We start from the raw sequence: 19572 nt of genomic DNA, 5'->3' as shown, positions 1-19572 counted from the left end.
ACTAATAAGATTTGAAATGCTCAGCACTGAAATGTACCATGGGACCAGAGCTGTAATCCTAACATTTGGGTGAACTTCTTTTGCAGATGAATGGTAAAATTAAATTTAGACTTCAAAGTTTTCTTGAGATTGGTGGGAGACCACTGCATCATGTCATGTTGGTTCAATCTGCACGTGGTCTTCTTAGCAAGCTGGAAATAGCTTTAAAAGTACTTTCATTCCAGAGCACAGAAATGCAGGAGTGTGTAGGTAGCAGCTGTCTCTAGAGAATTATGGAACAAGTCAGCTTTGGTGAGTTTATTTTGGCCTGTGTTATGGCCTCCACTATTGTATTAGTTCTTTCACTCTGAAGAGAGGGTTTGTCATGTCAAAATAGTTGGGAAAGTTGGGAAGGACTCTAACACAAGCTGGCAGAGTGTCTGGTGACTGAGCGATGGAATTACCGTGCTGTGAGCACCAGGACTGGTTCATATCCTTCAGTTGCACATATACTTTGCAGGCAGTTTGCATTCTGCTGCAATGACAGCAAATGTCTAACACCATGGAAGCCATAGTGGCTTCCTGTGAGCATTGTAGGACCTCATTTCAATAAAGGCCTTTCTTATTTTAGGTGTACTATGTTTAGTATATACTTTGCTTGAATGTACAATGGTCTGCAGTTGTGTTGCAGAGACTCTGTAGTTGTCTAAAACGATTTCACTTCACACCCAAGGGTGAACTCCCCTTTTCAACATAGTTTGTTTTGGAGATCGGGTTTTTGTGGGTTTTTTCCTATCAACATGCTTTAAATCTGTAGATCTCCACATGTGGTTTGCTTCACTTGAAACTACATAGGAAATCCCCTTCTTCATAGGAAGCTTTTTGAGAATGAAAAATATACTTAAATTTTAGTGGGGTAAATGCAATTACGAGTTCAACAACCCTTAGACTTGCTCTGTGGCTGTCAACACCTCACTTTAGATATACCCACTGTTCTTTTGAAGTGCTTTGGAGCTTCTGACATGAATTATAGGGACAGCCCTGTAGGGTTTTTTTTCTGCAAAGCTGTGGGTCAGTCAGTTCTTGCTTTGAATTTAATCCTTCTCCCTGGGATAATCTTGCTCTTGTGCAGGAGCCCCTGGAGGATATGATGTGCTGATTGTGTATGCAAGTGACGCCACTGAATGGTGTCAGTACCTCCAAAATCTCTTCCTCTTTACTCGGCACGTTCGAAGGCATCGAATTCTGACCTACCAGCTGGAAGGCAGGTCTGCCATCTCTCACCAGGATCTGGACCTGTTCAACAAAAGTCGGAGCATCATCCTTTTGCTGTCGTCTGAGCTGGTGCAGAGTTTTTATATCCCCCCTGTCCTGAAGAGCCTTCAGGAAGCTTTATGGCCCCCGTACAAGGTAGTCAAGCTGTTCTGCGGTGTTACAGACTGTGATGACTATTTGACCTTTTTCGAGGACTGGTCGCAGTGGCAAGAACTCACAAATGAAGATGAGCCTGATGCTTACCTTGCTGCTGTCAAGAAGGCTATTTCAGAAGGTAAGGTGGCACCTGTGGGGTTGTGCATCCTGGTCATGGGGTGGAGGAGGGAGATATGTGATATTGTTTATCCTTATTTTAATGCTGATAATGTGTTTTACTGAAATAGAAAGCTAAAGCAAATTGCACAACCTTTGTAAACTAGGAAGTTTTGCAAGCCAGTTTTTCTACGCCTGGTCAATTGGTCCCTAATTCAGAAGAGATTACCAGTGACTCACAGAGAACTTGTGAATTTGGAGGTTATTTTAGCTGTCTTGTTTTAAATGCAAATTGAAAATAAAAATTGAGTATCTTTAAAGTTCTACTTGTAGATATTGTACCCTGCAGTTTATTGACCCCAATCGATGGAAAATCTTTTCCTTCAGACTTACGTTTTTGTCATACCAGAACAAAAATAAGGTTGTATAATATGTATTCTCTAGTGCTGGGCCTGAAGTCGGAGATGTAACCATACTGGCAACATATCAGCTTGCTACATGTGATGGAATGGCAGAGATCAATTGGAGAATTGTGCTGATAGCCTTAAAAATAACCCAGCTTGTCTGAAAGTGATCACCTTGTAACAAACACAGGGACTTACTAGGGCAGAAGTATTAACAGCTGGAGACTATAGAAGCCCAATGTACGAGTTTTAATTGAGTCTGAACTTTCCTAAACTCCAGAGGAGTGTGTGGTACTCCTTTCTCATAGTTTCTGTTGAAATGAAGGTGAAGAGCTGTGGGGAGTCTTGCTGGTCAGGATATTTTTATGATACTGCCATACTTAGGGTTATAGTGTTCTTTGTCAGCCTTAGCAGGATTGGAGTCTTGAATCTTGAATTAATATTTGTCTGTATTTAGTGGCATAAATGAGGCAGTGCAGTCTTATAGTGTATCTGGTGTTGTGTGCATAAAGGTGCTTTATGCAAGGATAACAACAACAATAATCATGACAAATTTATCACAGTAAAAATAAATTTTGAAAGGCATGATCTTGACCAAAACAGTCCTCCTGAAAAAAAGGTGACTGAGGGATTGTGCTGAAGATGGCATTCTCACGTAACCAGGTCACAACATATGTTTTACTACCTTTCAAAAACCTGCATAAATGGAAGTTTGCATCTCTCTTTCAAACACCCCTAAAATGTCTTGATCCCAACAGATAACGTAGGGCTAAAGTGGTCTGGCTCCTTTGCTTCCAGCAAGGAAGAGGACAGAAAACGGTGGCTGAGCTTTTGTATTCTGAAAAGTAAAACTTACCAGAGATTAAATTAGCTTTTCTGATGCTTTCTGGCAAAAGTAAAAGCTTAGATATTGTTTTCCTCCAAATGTGGGTTTAGAGCACGACACCAATATTTTATTCATTTTAGATATGCTATTCAAATTTAGGGAGGTTTAAACAACATCTCCCTAGATTACTGGTAAAATTAATGGTTTTACTTAACATGTCTGAGGACCATCAGAGTTTTTTAGGCCAGAGTAGGAGTAAGTTCTAGTGTAGCTGAAGAGCGTGTGAGAGTAAAAAGGGATGTTGGTCCTGAAATCTCTTCCTGGAGCCAGCTCTTGCCAGTCCATTCTGGCTTGCTGCGCTCTGAGTGCACAAAGCACAATGCTGGGCAGAAGAAAGACTCCTGCGTTCTGGACTGCGGGTGGAGCGGGAAGCACAAGTGTTTCCATCCTTCATTAGATGGACTGGCTATAGTGGGAGGTTTCATGTAGCCAGGTGGTTCCCTACTAGCAAGAGGCTTTCACTCATTTTGCTTATTTTGGGCACAATAAAAATCAAAGAGAATTTGAGTGAAGGGGACAGGTGTCGAAATGAATCAGCTAGAAACCACTCTGGATCATCTGCTTCTCTCTGTAGAGAGAAGCTGTAGTTGTCAAAGGGGAGGACCCAAAATCTGACTTATGTGCTGGGAAAGCATATCTGTTGGTGGTGGTGCACTGAATGCAGAGCCTTATCAACTAAAGAGCAGCCTCTGCTCTCTTTGATGTCAGATGCAGTCAATGAATTGTACTGAGCTGACCTGACTGATCTCCTGTGAGATCTACTCTAGGTGAATCTGCTTTAGCAGGTGGGTTGGACTAGATGATCTCCAGAGGTCCCTTCCAACCCTAACCATTCTGTGATTAATTCTGTGACCTAGCTCTCTTCCTCCACTTCAACAAGGGGTTTTCCCTGTGTACAGCTGCTGCCCCTTGGCACAGTGGGGACTGTGCCTGTGGGACCTGGGTGCTGGACTTCCCAGCACTCCTCAGAGATAAAACCAAAATAATTTGCAGTGGGGTCTGCTGTGGCATTTTCCAAACAGCTTGGTACGCAAAAATTCAGAATTTCTGAACTGCTGTTGAGGTTATGGGAGGCCCACCTGATGTGAGCTGTCAGCTGCACACAAGAGTTGGGTAACGTCAGGCTCTTTCTTTGTGCATATCAGAGCAGTTGCCAAGGCGAGCCATCCACTGTCACTCTGACTCTTGTGGAAGGAAGAACCTATGTAAGCTAGGCTGGTTTCATGGCAAAAGTATTTGGATGAATGTATGAGATCTTGCCTCTGTGTGGGGAAAAAAGGTGACTAGGTGACCTCTTCCATCGTGTGATTCTACAGACCAGATTTTGTGAATGGCTTCAAATGAAAATGTTTTGATGCTTCCTCTGAAGAGAAGACAATCCCAGGTGTACATAGTTCCCTTTTTGGGTGAAACTGTGAAAACTTTCTTCTTGGTTGGTAATAAAAAAATAGTATCTGTGTTACAGTTTGGTTGCAGCCAACCCCAGTGTGAGCGACTTAAAGTAAGAGTGTTTGTGACAACAGATCTCTCCTGTAGAGAAACACAGCCTGTATTCTGCTTGCAGGACTTCACTGTTAGGATTTTAGATGAAGGCTTTGAAGTCAGGAGCTCTTAGGAGGCATCAGTGAAGTCCATTCTCTGCAGTGGACTGTGAACTACTCCTGAGCAAGGCAGCCGTCAATTCCCACAGCACTTAGCAGAGGAAGTTTATGGCCATGTTTGAAATGGTTTGTCTGGGTGTCTTCTTCTGGGTAGCGCTTCTCTTCACATGCATTCACTGGTACTTCTAATAGCAGTGTCAGCGCAATTAAAAAACAAAATCTGATGCAAAATAACTGAATTTCAGCTTCTTATTAGCTGAATCCCAAGTGAGTGGAGCATATGACACAGGACGCTGTGAGGGCAAATTCCGCTCCAGAGCCTGCACACTGGCCCGGCTCAGGCTATGCTCTGGCCTCTAGCACAGCTGTTAGGCTGTGGTTTGTTTAGTGCATCATGGGGACGTGACACCCCCAGACATCACATGCTGAAAGCTATTTTAATTTTATTAGTTTGGTACAAATTCAGAAATGAGGAAGTATTTATCTAGCCTTATTGAGAACTAACTGTGCTGACACTGACTCTTGCTCTCTTGTAGATGTGCCATTTTTACTTTAACAATCTTTCAGTCCTGGCAAACTACAGAGACCATGAAGGTTTCTGTTTGCAGGTGCTCCTGTTATTGATGGGGAAGTTTTTCCGGCTATACAATAACTGTGCTAAGGACATGGAAATGCTCAGGATGGCACTGTACAAGCCTGCTGCTTAAGCTCTCTTGTCTGGCTTGTGATACCACACCATGCTGTGCTGTGTGTGTTGGTCAGCAGGGAGTCACTGAGCTTTCTCTTCCTCCTGTGTTCTCAAAGCTCAGTTGACATCTGCTTTGTATTATGATCTCTTCAACTTCTCCGATTTATTTCATCCCCTACTTGTGTTGTCTTGAAAAATTTCAAATCTCCTGCTTTAAAGGTTGGTGTTTCCAAAGCATTTACTAATTAATCAGTGGCTTTGAACTTCCTGTTCCCAAGCAAACACTTTCAGGGAAAAAAACTCAAGGAAGCTGACATTGCTAAGGTGATAACTGGATGTAATGGCAGCTGTGAACTGTGCTGCTGAACACAGAGTGTGGACCAGAGGCCAAGGCAGTGAGCCTTTGCGAGGGAAATGGTATAACAGAAACATGTTAAGGAAATGAATTAACTTTCTGGCTTTAACCATGAGTGAAACTTGAGAGCGCATCACAGAATTGTTCAGGTTGTAAGGGACCTCTTGACATAATCTAGTCCAGCCTCCGTACTGAGACATGGTCAGATAAATCAGATTGCTGAAGACCATATCCAGTCAGGTTTTGAATGTCTCTGCAGGTGGAGACTTCGCAATCTCCCTGAACAACCTAACAAAGTGTTTTCTTGTGTTCAGATGGGATTTTGTGTTTCACTTTGTGTCTGTTGCCTCATGTCTTGTCAGTGGGCACTACAGAGGAACATCTGGCTCCCTCTTTTTCATTCCCTTCCATCAGGTAAAAACTGAAGGTTCTCCTCAGTCTTCTCCAGGCTGAAGAGTTCCAGCTCTTGCAACCTCTACCTGTATGAAATATGCTGTGGTCCCTTAATCGTATTTGTGGTCCTGTGCTGGACTTAAGCTGTAAAGATAAAGTAACCTTGGAATAGGCTACTCAGAGTTTGAGGTCAGGTTGGACAGATGTGTAAGATATTATCAAGTGTGTCTCAACCCAGGGGGATGAAGTGGTAAAATGCAAGAGATTCAGTTCAGCCTGACACTTCTGTAATTATTTGATTGCTAATTTTTGCTCGTAACTGCCATTTAGGGGTAGAGCTCTAAATTCACAATGAATTTGTAAGTTGGGTAGGAGCTGCTCTCCCATTACTTTGGAGTTAATGATCAGTGATCTGTTCATTGGTGATAAATGAATTCCTATTATGTATCTCAAGATTTTTACCGAAAGGTAGTTTTTTTTTTCCTGGTGTAGCTCATTGGCCTATAGTGTTTCTGTGGAAGGGTATCAGAGTTTGTTCATTTGATTGCTCAAACATGCTCCATGTTAGGCCTTGATGAACTTATGACCTTCTGATTTACTGTGTAACTATCTCGGGACGTGAGTACAGTGAAATCCAGTGTTATCTGGTATGTGAGATGTCCTGAGAAATGACAAAGCAAGTGCCATAACCTAGAATAATAGTCTGTGGCTTTTGTGGATAAATTTGAACACTCTTTCCTTTCTTTTCTCCCATTAAAAATATGCTAACTCACATTGAATACTTTTAATGGCAACTTTTCACTGGAAACCACAAAAGCCACCAGACAGTGATAGATTTGCACACTTTAGCATAGGACAGTGGTTGTAATAGCCACCTGAGATAATATCACAATTCATTGAGGTGCGGGTGCTTCGTACTGGGCAGTGGCATTGGTAACTATTGCCCTGACAATAGCAGCTACTGTATCTGTTGTGCTGTGTCTGTTTCTGGTAGGTAGCGTTTCAGTCAGGACTGCTCTGTCAGCCTAATACTGAGACTTGCAGATGGGGCAGTAGTGAAGGGCGTGCTGTGAACTGCAACCTCCTTCCCCACAGGTGCATTCTGCCCTGTATAGGAACATGTTCCTACGAGAGGGAGTGTTGTAGTATGGTTTCCAGTGCCTGTGGAGTTTGCTCTTGCATGTGGAGGCAGTACAAGCCTTGAATGCTGTAGCAGCTCTTTCCTGTGCTGCTTATTAAGTTTCATAAAGCATGGCTACTGAGAAATATTGGATGCAGAAAGAAATCCTGTTAGAAAGAGGCATGACATGGCCAAGTACTTTATGGGAATGTTAAGCCACTCCCTTAAAAGATATATCCTGGAAATAATGCAGCAAAACAAGACTTCTGCGAGTTAATTTGACATCCCTGGTCATCATTTTAGAAAAGGATCATGAAGCTGTGTCAGATCAATACCTTTATGAAACCACCTCCTTAATCTTTTGCCTTACAGAAGATGGTTCTTTGGGACCTCTTATATTGCTGGAGTGATAATGCTGTATCTTTGAGGCTCCAGCTTGTGAGCAGGCCCAGGTTCATGCAGCTATCACTACAGTGTTACTGTAGCCCTGCTGGAATCTCTTGTCTGTATGAGATCCTAGCATTGCATTTGCCTCGCCAGTTGATCTCTTCAAGCTCTCACGTGGTGGTCCCACACCCTCACAATGTTCCCAAAGAGTTTCCAGTCCCGTGCATGCAATAGCCATTCTTTGCAAGATCCATTTTGGCCCTTAGGTTCTAGAAACCAAAGATTGGATGTGGATTCCTGTGCCAAGTTTGTGATCCCTGCTTGCATCTTCAGAGTCTGCTTGGATATCAGAAGCTAAGTAAAGGAAGCAAGTTAGAAGTAGGAAGGGATGGGAATTGATGTACAGACCTAAAGGGACAGAGAAATGTGAAGCTGGGGACCATTTGGTGTTTACTTCTGGCTCTTGGGGCTCTGTGAAGGAATATGTTCTGAGTAACCCTGTCTCTGAGAATTACGTCTAGCATTTATTTCTACCAGTTTATTGGAGTGGCTTTGAACAAATGAGGTAGCATGATTATCTGCTGTACTGCAGTCCTCCCTCCCTTGCTCTTTTTTTTTCCTCCTCTTTTTTTGAGGGGCAAGGTTAAGTGAATTCTTAAAACTGTATTTTTCTCTGTTATATTGTGTTGAAACAGAAGATACGCTTCTTTAACTCCGCTCTTTGAAGAGGAACGGGTGAGGTATTAGTCAGTCCTCTGGGTGCAACGGGAGTCTGCTTTGTTACGTGGGAGCTCTGCAGCTGGGCTGGTTCTCACTGCCTGTCAAAGAGAGGAAACTGTGACGCTCTTGGATCAGGAATTAAGGTCTGGTAGCACGTTCTTCCTTACAGATGCTGGTGTTGTTATAAAAATGACTGATGTTGGAAGCACAGAGACTTCAGAGAGCTGATTAAAGCAATCAGAGAAACTTTAAGCCCCCAAGTGACACTGAGAGAAATGCATGAATTTCCTTATCCATCTGTAGCAAAAGGGATCGAACAGTTGAAATAGTCTTCCCAGCTGCAGTATGGATGCATTGTTTGTCATCTAGGTGCTTCATAAAGTCCTGGTTTATGCACATTGAAAGCAATACTTCATGGCAGTATGAGATTCAAGCAGTGCTAACATAGGTGCATACTAGCTTTCTAGACAGACACAAAGAAATGATAGCCCAGAACTAGTAAAGTACAGGAGCTGATGTGGTTGGGAAGTGTCAGGCTATAACAGACTTCATGCATGTCACAAATACTAATAATATTTCTCTGTAGCTTTTAGTTCTAATAATTTTTCTCAAGTGATTAAGCCAAATTCTAAATATCTGCCAATGTGAATGGCAAGGCTTTAAAACACCGGCTTAAGATAAGAGCCCAGTAATCATCATTGATGGCTTCTTCCAAGTTTGGAACAGCTGAAGTAATTTCTGCAAAATCTTTGCAGAAGTGTGTGGTCAAACCAAAGATGTTTTACAGAGTAGGTCTGAAGAGATGTGTGTAGCAGATTTCAAGTTGTTTCAAAGACCTGTTTTGTGCACTTGGAGAGTTGTTTTGCTTCTAGAATTGTATTTTCTAGGATTTTCACAACTGTTTGATATTACCATAGAAAACTTTCTAGGCTTTTTTCAAAAGCGACTTCAGATTAACAGTGGATCTTGAGCTTCCCGGGGGAAATTTCATCAGTGGCATAGGCTGGCCTTAGCATGGACTGCTGCAGAGGAGAGTGGTCTACCTCGTTTGCCACCCTTCATCTGGCTGGGTGATCTGGTGTGGCATTGGACTGCAAGGTGATGTTCCAAGGAGACTAATTGAAGGAGGGGGAGGGTGGGACTGCCCTTTCAGTAGTGATGTGACCTTAGATCTACTGAAGCAACTTGTAGAGCCATACCTTCAGGCAAACAGTGATCTTCTGGTGGGATGTTTCCAAAGCAGCTACCCTGCTCTCTTGGTTGAATTCTGGCTATGTGGACAGTCTTTTCTGTCGTGCCAAGTGTTATGCATTGTGCTAAAATTGAAGCAAGGGGATACTGAAAGAGGGAAGAGAGAATTAATCAGCAAATTGGATGTTAGTGTTTCTTGCATGTGCTTGCTTAGGAAGACTTGAATCAGAGGTGGATATAAGGCACCCTCAATAATCATCAACCATGCATATGCTTTTTCAGTATGTGTTGTCTCCTCTTGGCACAGGGTGTTGAAGTGAACTATTCCAGCCTGTCTTTCTTGAGATTTTGGTCGTACACAGTGTCTGTTGTCTGGCTGGCCAGAGCACTGCATCTTCCTTAGAAGCTCTTCCCTGTCTCTGTTTTTGTCCCATGCACACCAGCTAGCTCTTTAGGTTTATACACTTAATCCTATCACAAATTGACCATTAGGCCTGGTGAGACCCTTGGGCTGAGAGTTCAAAGAATTGTAATGAGTTGGCTTGCAGTTTCTCAACCACAATAGCCAGGCATGCTTTTAGCTTGAGGCAGGCATAGTGTGGTATGATTGCTTGAACCTTAGTGAAAGAGCTACAGGCTAAATAGACTTTACATTTGTAGCACACTCTAGACATGGTCAGATAAACTGGGTTATCTTTGTGTTTTAAGGGGGACTCTGCATTTTACCCTTGAGTTTACAGCTACTCTGTTTGCAGTAGATATGGGTGAAATGTGTAAATGTTCCTCCTCATCCTGGAGTTCAGGGACCGGCAGCTCAGATTACACCCACGCTTGTCAGCTGCTGAAGCAGAGATCCTGATCTTGTGTCTCACTGATACAGCCAAATGTGTTCTTTTGTTTTTTGCTGGTTCTGCTGCATGTGCCATAGCCGCTGGTGAAAATGAAGACAGGAAGGGGAAAGAGGGCTGTGATGGGTGTAGTTGTGTTTTAAACTGCTATAGCTCTTTCTGTTGTATATGCTCCCATGAATGCACAGATATGATTTTTTTTCAGCTCAGCAGACTCACTAAGCCAGGATAACCCTCTGGAGTGAGGTGTGCATTTGAGCTGAAACAAAGTCTTTTCTGGACAAGTAATAGCACTCTAAGGGCCATATTGGTACTCATGTGCTTTATTAGGTAACGGAAGATGACATTTCTTCTCTAGGACTGTGCTAGGTCATCTGATGAGGTTTCTAAGAGCAGAATTTGGCACAATCTCAGAACAGTATTTGAAGAGATCTGCATTTGGGGAACGTGTGTCTGTTACTGGGGCTGGAGGGAAACACATGCTGGATTCAGACTGCATGCCCTCCCTGAGGTCTTGCACGTTACAGCTCTAAGAGTCACTGTTTTCTCAGGTGCATCCTATTCTTTACATTAAAAGTGCTGTTCTCAGCTCAGGGCTGCTAGTGAATGAGCAAGAGCTGTAAATTTGAAATAGTTTTTCAGGATGTCACGAATTGTAATTTCCTCTTTAGTCTGTGATAGAATTACTGAGTGTTGCCTTGTCATCCTGGGGAAACTGCTGAGGTTCTCTGAAACTATCCTGTGCATAGACCTTTGTGGATGATGTTTTTATGCAACCTGTAGCACTACAGACCAAGAGTGCACCTTCTGCAGCTACTGAGGAAGAGGGGTTGCAGACCAGTGATCACAAACTGAACTATAAGAGCTCATCCAGTCATCATCTGCAGTCAAGGTGCAGGAGGCTGAGGAACATGGCTGGGGCAGATGATGTGTGGTAGGCTGTTTCCCAGCTGTTACCTCTGTGGGTCTGTATCCATGACAAGCATTCCAGAGGTGTGTTAATCTGTTTCCCATTTCCATCTGTTCCTAATGCAGGAGGGACTTCCATCTGGGATTCCTACCTGTGCTTTTGTGCATCAGGAAATGTCACGTGAGGTGCAGTTGTTATATGCATCAGTCTGATCACAGTTGCTTTGCAGATGACCTTGCCTCCTCAGTCCCATTTTTAATTTCACATTAATGAGTGCTAGGAATAATTCAAAACTGAGCCCAGCCTAAGCAGGCAACTGAAAGTTACTGGTGACATTTGTCCCTAAACTGGAATATTCCTGCAGAAGCATCTTTGATCCTGTGGGTTACCTTCCTGTTCTCTGCCAATTCCCCACCTGCTTGAGGTGTTTATTTTATCACTGTTTTCTAGCGCCTGGTATTTTTCATATTTTTTCTCTTTGCTTTCTCTTCTGTGTCCTCTCCACTCCTGTGGCTTTTCAGACTCTATTATTTACCTCATGTTCTCAAAACTATGTGCTGAGTTTCCTGTTCCTGAAACCCAAGTAGGGTATTTATTGGCCACTTTCTCCTCCCTACCTTCCAGTATTTACAGGAGTGACATGGAGTTGCCCTTGGCATTGTAAACAACTTTTGGTGACTCAGCTTTCTCCAAATACTTTGTGTTTCCAAGATGGAGTTAAAAAATAACTTGGAAGTAGCATTTGGGAACACTGATCCAAGAAAGTGAACAGATCCATTCACTTGAGTTAAATTTTAATGAAGATCACGAAAACCTACTGCAAAGACATTTTTCTTCTTCCAGTTACATGTCTGTAGTTATAAAACATAACAAAAAAAAAAGGTCCTAAAGTTTGGATGAGATGCTATTTATAGAGGAACTGTGGACTAAGGTATGTTTTTGAGTATGAGGGATAGATATTGCCTTATTAGGTTACAAAGGTCAATGCAGCTCACCTTCTGGCTTCTTACAATTTGCTGAAACACTGATCCTGTCAACAGGTCTCTTAATAACCCACTTGTGTTCTTCATAAGTATGCAATGTCCCTAAGAGAGGCACAAGTGTGTGTATGCATGCCAGCTCAAGCAAAACTTGTCATAGTAGAATACAGCTCGTTTCCTTGATGGAGAATGAGAACTAGTTTATTGTAACTTCCAAGGACAAATGAAATGTGACCACTTTCTTTGCAGAATTGAAAATCTGGTTTTAGGTGCTATGCTTGTAGATGAGCTGTTTGAGTACGAGGTTTGAAGAGAAGGGGAGATGTCCCATACTTTATTTGTTCTAGATGGACAATTTCACAAAATCTTACATTTTCCTGTCTTTTTTTCTCGTTTTACCTGCTACTTTTCTGCTTGTTTCTCTCCACTTGGTTGAAAAGGGAAATGTTGCTATAGCATAACCCAGTCTTGAGGGATTATTACAAGATATTTCACTGCTGAGCCTGTATCTCCTTGGTAAAGCAGGGCTTGGAGGTTGGCATGACGAAGGGTAACTTGCCCTGCTTTGTTAGTACTCTGCCTGCTTCTCACAAATGCAATTGGAGTTGCTCTGGGAGACTTAATGTCCTTGTTTGCACTTGGAAAAGGAGGCTGGTCAGTTGCAAGCTTCAGGTGACAGCAGGAGCTCTCTTTGAGGGCATTCCCTCTTGCTCCGGGTGCCTGTCGCCTCGTGAAAGCTAGTTTTCTCAATTGATGAGCTGATCAATGGGTGGAGTGTTCACAAGATGGCAGTGAGGGGGTAATATACACATGCAGAAACTATATGTTCAAGCTGTGGCCCAGTTCTTGCCATTTGCATTAATATCTGGATGACAGAGTGGTCTGGACAGGCTGCTGACTCCTTCTGAGCATTTGTGTGTCCTGTGGTGTGAGGGCTGACTTCGAGAAACCACAGCTGCCGGCTCCATGCCGATAGCCCATGGGCTTCGCCAGGAGGAAATGGATGACAGAGTGAGCTGTGTGTGCTGTACAGCCACAGGTCAGAATAACTGGCTGCTTCATGTTGGTTTCTAAAGCTGCTAAATGGCTTGTGAAGCATGAGGCTATGCCTGTGTTTTCCCTGGGTTTTTCCCGGGGGTGAGTTTCTGCAGGGCAGCTGTGCAGGGAGCCTGGCAGGGCAGGCAAGAAGGGGCTGGCACAAGGCTGCTCTCTGCAGTGCAGCTGCTGACACTTTGTGGAGGGGGGCATGTTCTTCTAGGGGAAATGTGGTTGCGTTTCTTGGACCGCATCTCCTCCCCTTGCTGCTGTTCTCACAAGTATTTCACAGACTCAAGTGTGGCATGAGGTAGCCTTAATTTAAAGCAGAACAGAAAGGCCCTCCAGTCAAGACAGAGCCCTTTATACCGCGAGCTGCTGACTACAGCAGCTGCTCATGGAGAAGCTCAATTCAGGTATTCGCTTAGTTTTCTAATGATTCTGTTCATTTCCTCAGTGGTGGACTCTCTAGCCTGGGTATCAGAGAATCATAAAATCATAGTATCATTACGATGATGTAATTCTGGAATCTGTATATGCAAGTGAGTTGCCATTGCTCAAGTATCTTTAGATATATTGAATGTAATGGGATGCTTTCCTCTTCTAGTACTTGCATGTTCACAAGTCAGAAGCCCATCACTAGAACTTGGAAGATGACTGTGGCATTACTTCACTGCTTATGTGAGAAGTTGGTAATTTGCAATTTCAGAATTTTCTGAATGAAAAAACAGATGAATAATCCATACCCGAAACTCTGAGTGTCTGTTGCGTCAGCTGTTAATCCAGTTACTGATTAACATTGCTTGCTTCTTCCCATATTACCTAACAGCTCTGCTCTTACATATCACCTCCAGGCAGTCAACTCTGTTACGAGAATGTGGAAGTGCAAAACAGGATCAAGCAATGTCCGAACTTCTTAAAAAGTCTTATCTGTTAATTTGTCTCTAATATCAAATAACATCAGTAAAGCAGAAAGACTGGGGGCTTGTTCTGTCTTTGCTTGCCTATTATCCTTGCTTACTGTAGATGTTGTAGCTGAGATCCATAGCTTTAGGTTTCATTTTCCTCTGAAACAGACCATGTGGTGGGCAAGTGAGGTACAAATTACCACGCTAATGGTTCCATATTGGGGTGGGAGTGATGCCCTCAGTGTCAGGATGCTGACCACTGTCAGCTTGTGCGTGTGTTACAGGAACATTAATGTTTTGCTGCAGTTTGGTCATCATTTGCTCTCATCTGCGATGAGCTTAGTCTTTCTGATGTAATCATGTTGGAAAAAAACAACAGAGATTAGAGAGACTTCTGGTCACAGTTGCCTCTTCTACTCCTGCCCAAAAGACCTGGTGTCTTGCTCTGCATGTGCCGAATGCCTGACGTGGCAGCTGTCACGTAAGTGAAGGACGTGGGACCAGTGCTTTATTTTCTACTGTGCAGGTGGGCAGTGTCACACTCCCAGGCGGGAGTAGCCACCTTTCTCTAAGATAAGGGTTCCCAAAACTGGAGTCTGCCTCTTGTAGCTGGTGACTTCGGACAGTATCAGTTAAAATATTGAGTTAAAGAATTTAAAACCTCAGTCCATTTTCTGTAATACTTAGTACCACTGTCTAAAAATCCAAAAAGACCACCTTCAGTTTATAGGCTTGTGTCAAAGTAGTTTCTTGGTCAAATCTGTGTATTTATGTTGGTGCAGTTTTAAAATCTATTTGCCAAATTACATGTACTGTAGTAGGTTTAAGAAATGTTGATGTTGGTGGTGATGCCTTGCTTGAACTTTAGAGCCGAGCTGCAGATTTTTTGCTTTACTCTTTCTGCAGCAAACATCAAAGCAACAATCTACTTGTACTCATGTGAGTAGGTTTCCTTGCCATGTGGAGTGATTCACATGCTTAAAGTTAAGCGTATGTGCACCACTGTTTGTGAAAAAAATGTCAGCTGAATGATTTGCTAAAATTTTGTGGCTTAAAGCCTGTCTCCTGAAAGCAAAGTTGCATTTGTATAATTCATAAAATCCCATTTAAATGTATAGAAAAAAATTTAAAAGTACATGACAAAGCAGTTCAAATGTCCTAAGTTTAAGTCTTTGGTAATGATAATAATGAAGTAGTCTAGATTTAAATTCCTACCTGGCTTCTAGCTTCATTGTTTGAAACTAGCAGGCCATGAACTCCCAATATAAGCCTGCTTTAGTAACTTTGACTCTCTTGTTTTGTGGAAGCTTAATGTACCCAGAGGTTGGGGGATTCTGAGTAAAACCTGGACTGTTGGCAGCTTTGCTGTATGGATGCCACAGATTAGGCAGTGTGGCTGATGGCTTAGGTCTTATCAGGACTGAGCATTTTAAATAGAACATTTTTTACTAATATAAAACCTCTGCCAGTCCAAATTTGAGCTTTCATCTAGTAAATAATTTGTACTGCTCTTTACAGATGCATTTTACAGTAAGTAGTCAATAACAAATAACTTTCAAAATGTTGTCTGAAGTCCTTGACTGCTCCACATTTTTGCAGGGTTTGAAAATTTTGGCCATGGCAGATAGAGTTTCAGGATTTCATGCTAATCTTCTGGCAAGGGGAAATCAGTGACTTTCACCAGATGTTTTGGGAGGTGGGAAAAACGGTGTGAATCATGTGAATCAAGAGGTAGAAACTAGATAAGAAAGTGCTCTCTACTAAGTAGATACAAAATTGTCTGTTTCCTTTCTCTAGCTGCGAAAAGTGTTTCCTAGCAGGGGTAGGAGGCCTGTAATCTATTTTAATTCTTGCTAGGCTTTTTTTTGCAGCTAGTGATATCATTTCAATTTGTTCTTCCATCAATATCCGTACTATTATTGGGAAACAAGAATGAGAACATTGTTTTGTACACACAGATTGTAGGGTTACATGCATTTACTTCTACTCCTGGGTCTGTTTGGGTAGAGTACTGTTATTTTTCAACACAAAGGCTCTGGGTTTCAGTTTCACTGTTGTATGGGTACAGGAGCTTATCTTTCTTGCTTGAAGAACAGGATCCCTTCAAACTACTGCTTCGTGGTGTATTTTGGTGATGCAGTAATGAACTTGAGAGTTGGGGTGAGCAACATAGGCAGGATCCAGAAAACTAAAGATGCTACTGAAATGAAATAAAAGTTGGTTTTCTTCATTTGCTTTAGGAGAGGAAGACTAAAGGCTGCTGCCCATCCTACAGTGTACTCAAAGTTCAGGGGGAGTCAGATGAGTCCAGCTGTCAATCATTCTTATATTAGATATTGACATACTATTTTCCCTATCTAATGTGAGAAGGAACTATCCATCTCAGCAACTAGTGGCATTGTTTTTTGTTTTGTAAGCATGTTCAGTGCTACTCCAGCATTTTTGTGTCTTTGCATGTGTTCTCCATGTAAGGAAATAAAAGAGGAAGCTCTGTAGTTTCCCTTTCTTTGACTAGATCCCCTTTTCTAAGCATTACTTTGAGAAGAATAGCAAGTTTCACCCCACCACTTCCCTGACTGTTTTTCAGAATGGATGTGTATGATATGCATGTTCAGCAAAGTGGAGTGATGTAACAGAACTCTGTATGCTTTGTTTTAGACTCGGGCTGTGACTCTGTAACTGATACAGAAACGGAAGACGAGAAGAACCCAGTTTACTCCCACAGACTTGCCATGAGTGAAGGACACGGATCATCCAAGAGCACTGGGGACCATCTGGTGGTGCAACCTGACCGCATACGTTGTGGGGTACTGTATGTCACCTCCTTGGGCTACATTGTTACTGTGGGCTTGTGCAACCCATTGTACTGCTCAGTAACGGACAGCTTTACAGGCCTGGGAATTAGTCCCTAATTCCCTTTCTGTCACCTTCCCTCTGTCTGCTGTCCTCAGTGTCTCTGTTTCATGAGCTCAGTTCCCTGGTCCCAGAAATAGCCTGACACCATGCAATGCCCACTGTTGTCTAGACTGCAATGCCCACTGTTGTCTAGACTGCAATGTCAATTATTGACAGAAAGTCTCATTAACATTGCTGTTTGCCTTGTGTGCTGTGAGGCAGGTTCTCTTGACTTCGCATCTTACATTCTAGTGAGATTTAAGGGTGGGAAGTGGAGTAAAGTGATTGTAATGAGCCAATTAGACTGCATCCAGGCTGTAGAGTTAATATGACAATTCTGGTGCATGTCCTGCAAGTGACTCCAAAGAGCTTGGATCATGGCTTTCCATCTGAAAAACAGCATTTTTTAGTACAGCATCCCTTCATACTGAAAGTTTCTTCCTTTTTTTCTGTTTAGAATGGGGCTGTGCTGTTTGAGGGAAGAGAGTGATACAGTTGAAACTAAATAGTATTATAAATCTGGCTTTAGTCAGTTTATAAATCTAGTTGATAAGTCTGGAGTTTTATCGCCTTCATGCATGTATCTATGCTGGTGCAAACTGTAACAGAAGCCAGCTGCACAGTTACTTCATGACTGGAAGATGCTCATGAAAAATATTCAGGACTATGAAAATGGCAGATGAAAATTTGTTAGTTGCAATGACAACAAAATCCCTAGAAAAGGAACTTAACAAAGTGTTCTTATGTTATGAATGTGCATGTTGTAATGCCTTTTCTCTTAGGTGCAGACAACAGTTTATATTATCATGAAATGTAAACTAGATGGTGAAGTGAAAACTGAAGTTGAATTCTCTCCAGAGAACGCATCGTCTGTGCGTGTGCTGGCTGAGATGGAGAATGAGTACACAATCTCTGTGGAGGCTCCAAGTAAGCTGGGCTGAGATTTCCCTCCTCTCTTCACCCCTTTGCTTCTTCCTATCTCAGCCTACTTGTCCAGAAAAGTTCCAGAGGTAAAAGGGTAAAGGCTGCAGCACAGGAGAATTTGGGGCTGGGAAATATTGAACTCGCATTCTCATTTGTGATGCTTTTGTGATGAGGAATTGAGATAGACTTCTGCTTGGGAGCTCTGTTTTCCCCTCAGCAGCAGCAGGGTTGCAGTGTAGAAACACCTTATTGGGAGTTCTGAGAGCAGTTTGCAGCTTGTAAAGCACTTTGAACTTAGCTGCATGTTATAATCACCACCACATTAGTATTGGCAGGGCACCAAGAGAAAGGTAAGTGCCAGTAAATAATTGCATGACTATAACAGCATGTGTTTAATGTTGATCTCTCTGTGATCAGAACTGAAACTATTTATCCTGGCTTACCTTTCAATTTACATATGTTCTGTCACTCTAGATATTTATATTTACAAAACTGTAGGTTGTCTAAATGTGGGGTTCACTAAACTTGAGGGGCAAGATTTCTGAGCCTTACAGATTGATAGTAATTTCCTGGCATGATTTTATTCAATCTACTTTGGTCTGTCCTCTTGAAGAGTCATTGTGGCAGATCTGAGAATAGAGATTAATAGTCATTATAGCGACTCCCATTAATTCCGTGAGGTGGACTGATTTAAAGAAGGTGACCTCACCCACATAAAAATGTTCAACTTAATCTGTCTTAAATTGAGATTTATAATTTAAACATGGACCTGGAAACTAACTTGTACTTTGAATTATAAACATGACCTTCATATTGATGAAGCGTACAACTATGTAAGTTCTGCGGTTTCTAACAGTACGAAATATATTTTTAATTCTCTTCATCAGTTCCTGAGTTGTTGACAGCCAAGCACATATACAGAGAAGGATTAATTTCACTGAGATTCAAAATACTTGGTTTTGAAAGAGCAAGTTCAGACCTATGAATGCACACTGGATAAAACATCAAGAAGCTCCCAAGATGCAAGCAGGAGATAAATCCTAGGCATGGGTCAAGTTGCAAAGCTGGAATTCTTTTAAGTTGATTTCATTCAGAGACTAGTACAGCTGACAGGGGTTGCAAAACCCCTAGTGAATTTTTATTTTTTCTCCCCTCCTTCCCCAGCTCTCATATTTTATGGCATGTTTTAGAGACTGTGCCAGAGGAAGTCAGGTGTGGAGAGGTGGGAGGCTTTCTAGTTTGGGATGGTGTAATGTTAACATTAGTGGTCCAGTCTACTGTTAGCAGAGGACCTAGCAGGTCACAGGTGATGTGCATTGATGTAACTATGAAGAAGGCAGTTCCAAAGTACTTTCCTACCTAGTGTTCAGACCAACATAATCTCCTTTTTCCTGACTCTTCATTAATTCAATACAACAGAAACTGTTTCGATATCCATCTGGCAGTATCTCCAAACTCAAGGTATTTGATGTAGACCTAGTCCCATTGTTTCTTTTGACAGTGATTTCTTCTCTTTCTTTTCAGATTTAACCTCTGGGACAGTGCCTCTGCATATATATTCAGGGGATTTGATGGTGGGAGCAGCAAGTGTCACCTATCACACTGACATGGAGGAAATCAGCAGTCTGTTGGCTAATGCAGCCAACCCGGTACAGTTCATGTGCCAGGTAATGACTCCAGCAAACAGCTACTTTGGAAATCGGCTTTCAGAGCCTACACAAGTAGACATAAGCAAAATTGCTTGCCGTGAAATAGCTCTTCTGAAATGAAGGATTGCAAGGTTATTTAGGGATTTTCGTTTAACCTTAATATCCCCTTCTA

At 42.3% G+C, this 19572-nt stretch overlaps 1 protein-coding gene across 6 annotated transcripts in view; it reads left to right on the top strand.

Moving 5' to 3' along the window:
- PIK3AP1 (phosphoinositide-3-kinase adaptor protein 1) overlaps positions 1–19572 on the top strand; it is a 44357-nt gene that overhangs the window by 4803 nt on the left and 19982 nt on the right. For 2 of the 6 annotated variants that reach the window (XM_071811884.1, XM_065843441.2), the window contains exons 2-5: positions 1112–1528; positions 16591–16739; positions 17610–17754; positions 19276–19418. In XM_071811884.1, the coding sequence (XP_071667985.1) occupies positions 1112–1528; positions 16591–16739; positions 17610–17754; positions 19276–19418 (854 nt within the window). Of the gene's footprint in view, positions 1–1111; positions 1529–8178; positions 8204–13317; positions 13441–13636; positions 13706–16590; positions 16740–17609; positions 17755–19275; positions 19419–19572 lie in introns of those variants that run through there. The other 4 variants (XM_071811886.1, XM_065843442.2, XM_071811885.1 and 1 more) reach the window with 4 other exon arrangements.

Source organism: Patagioenas fasciata, chromosome 8, assembly GCF_037038585.1.
Source record: "Patagioenas fasciata isolate bPatFas1 chromosome 8, bPatFas1.hap1, whole genome shotgun sequence".
NCBI lineage: Eukaryota > Metazoa > Chordata > Aves > Columbiformes > Columbidae > Patagioenas > Patagioenas fasciata.
Note: the sequence above shows the minus strand (reverse complement) of the source record. Positions and strands in the feature narration are given on the sequence as shown.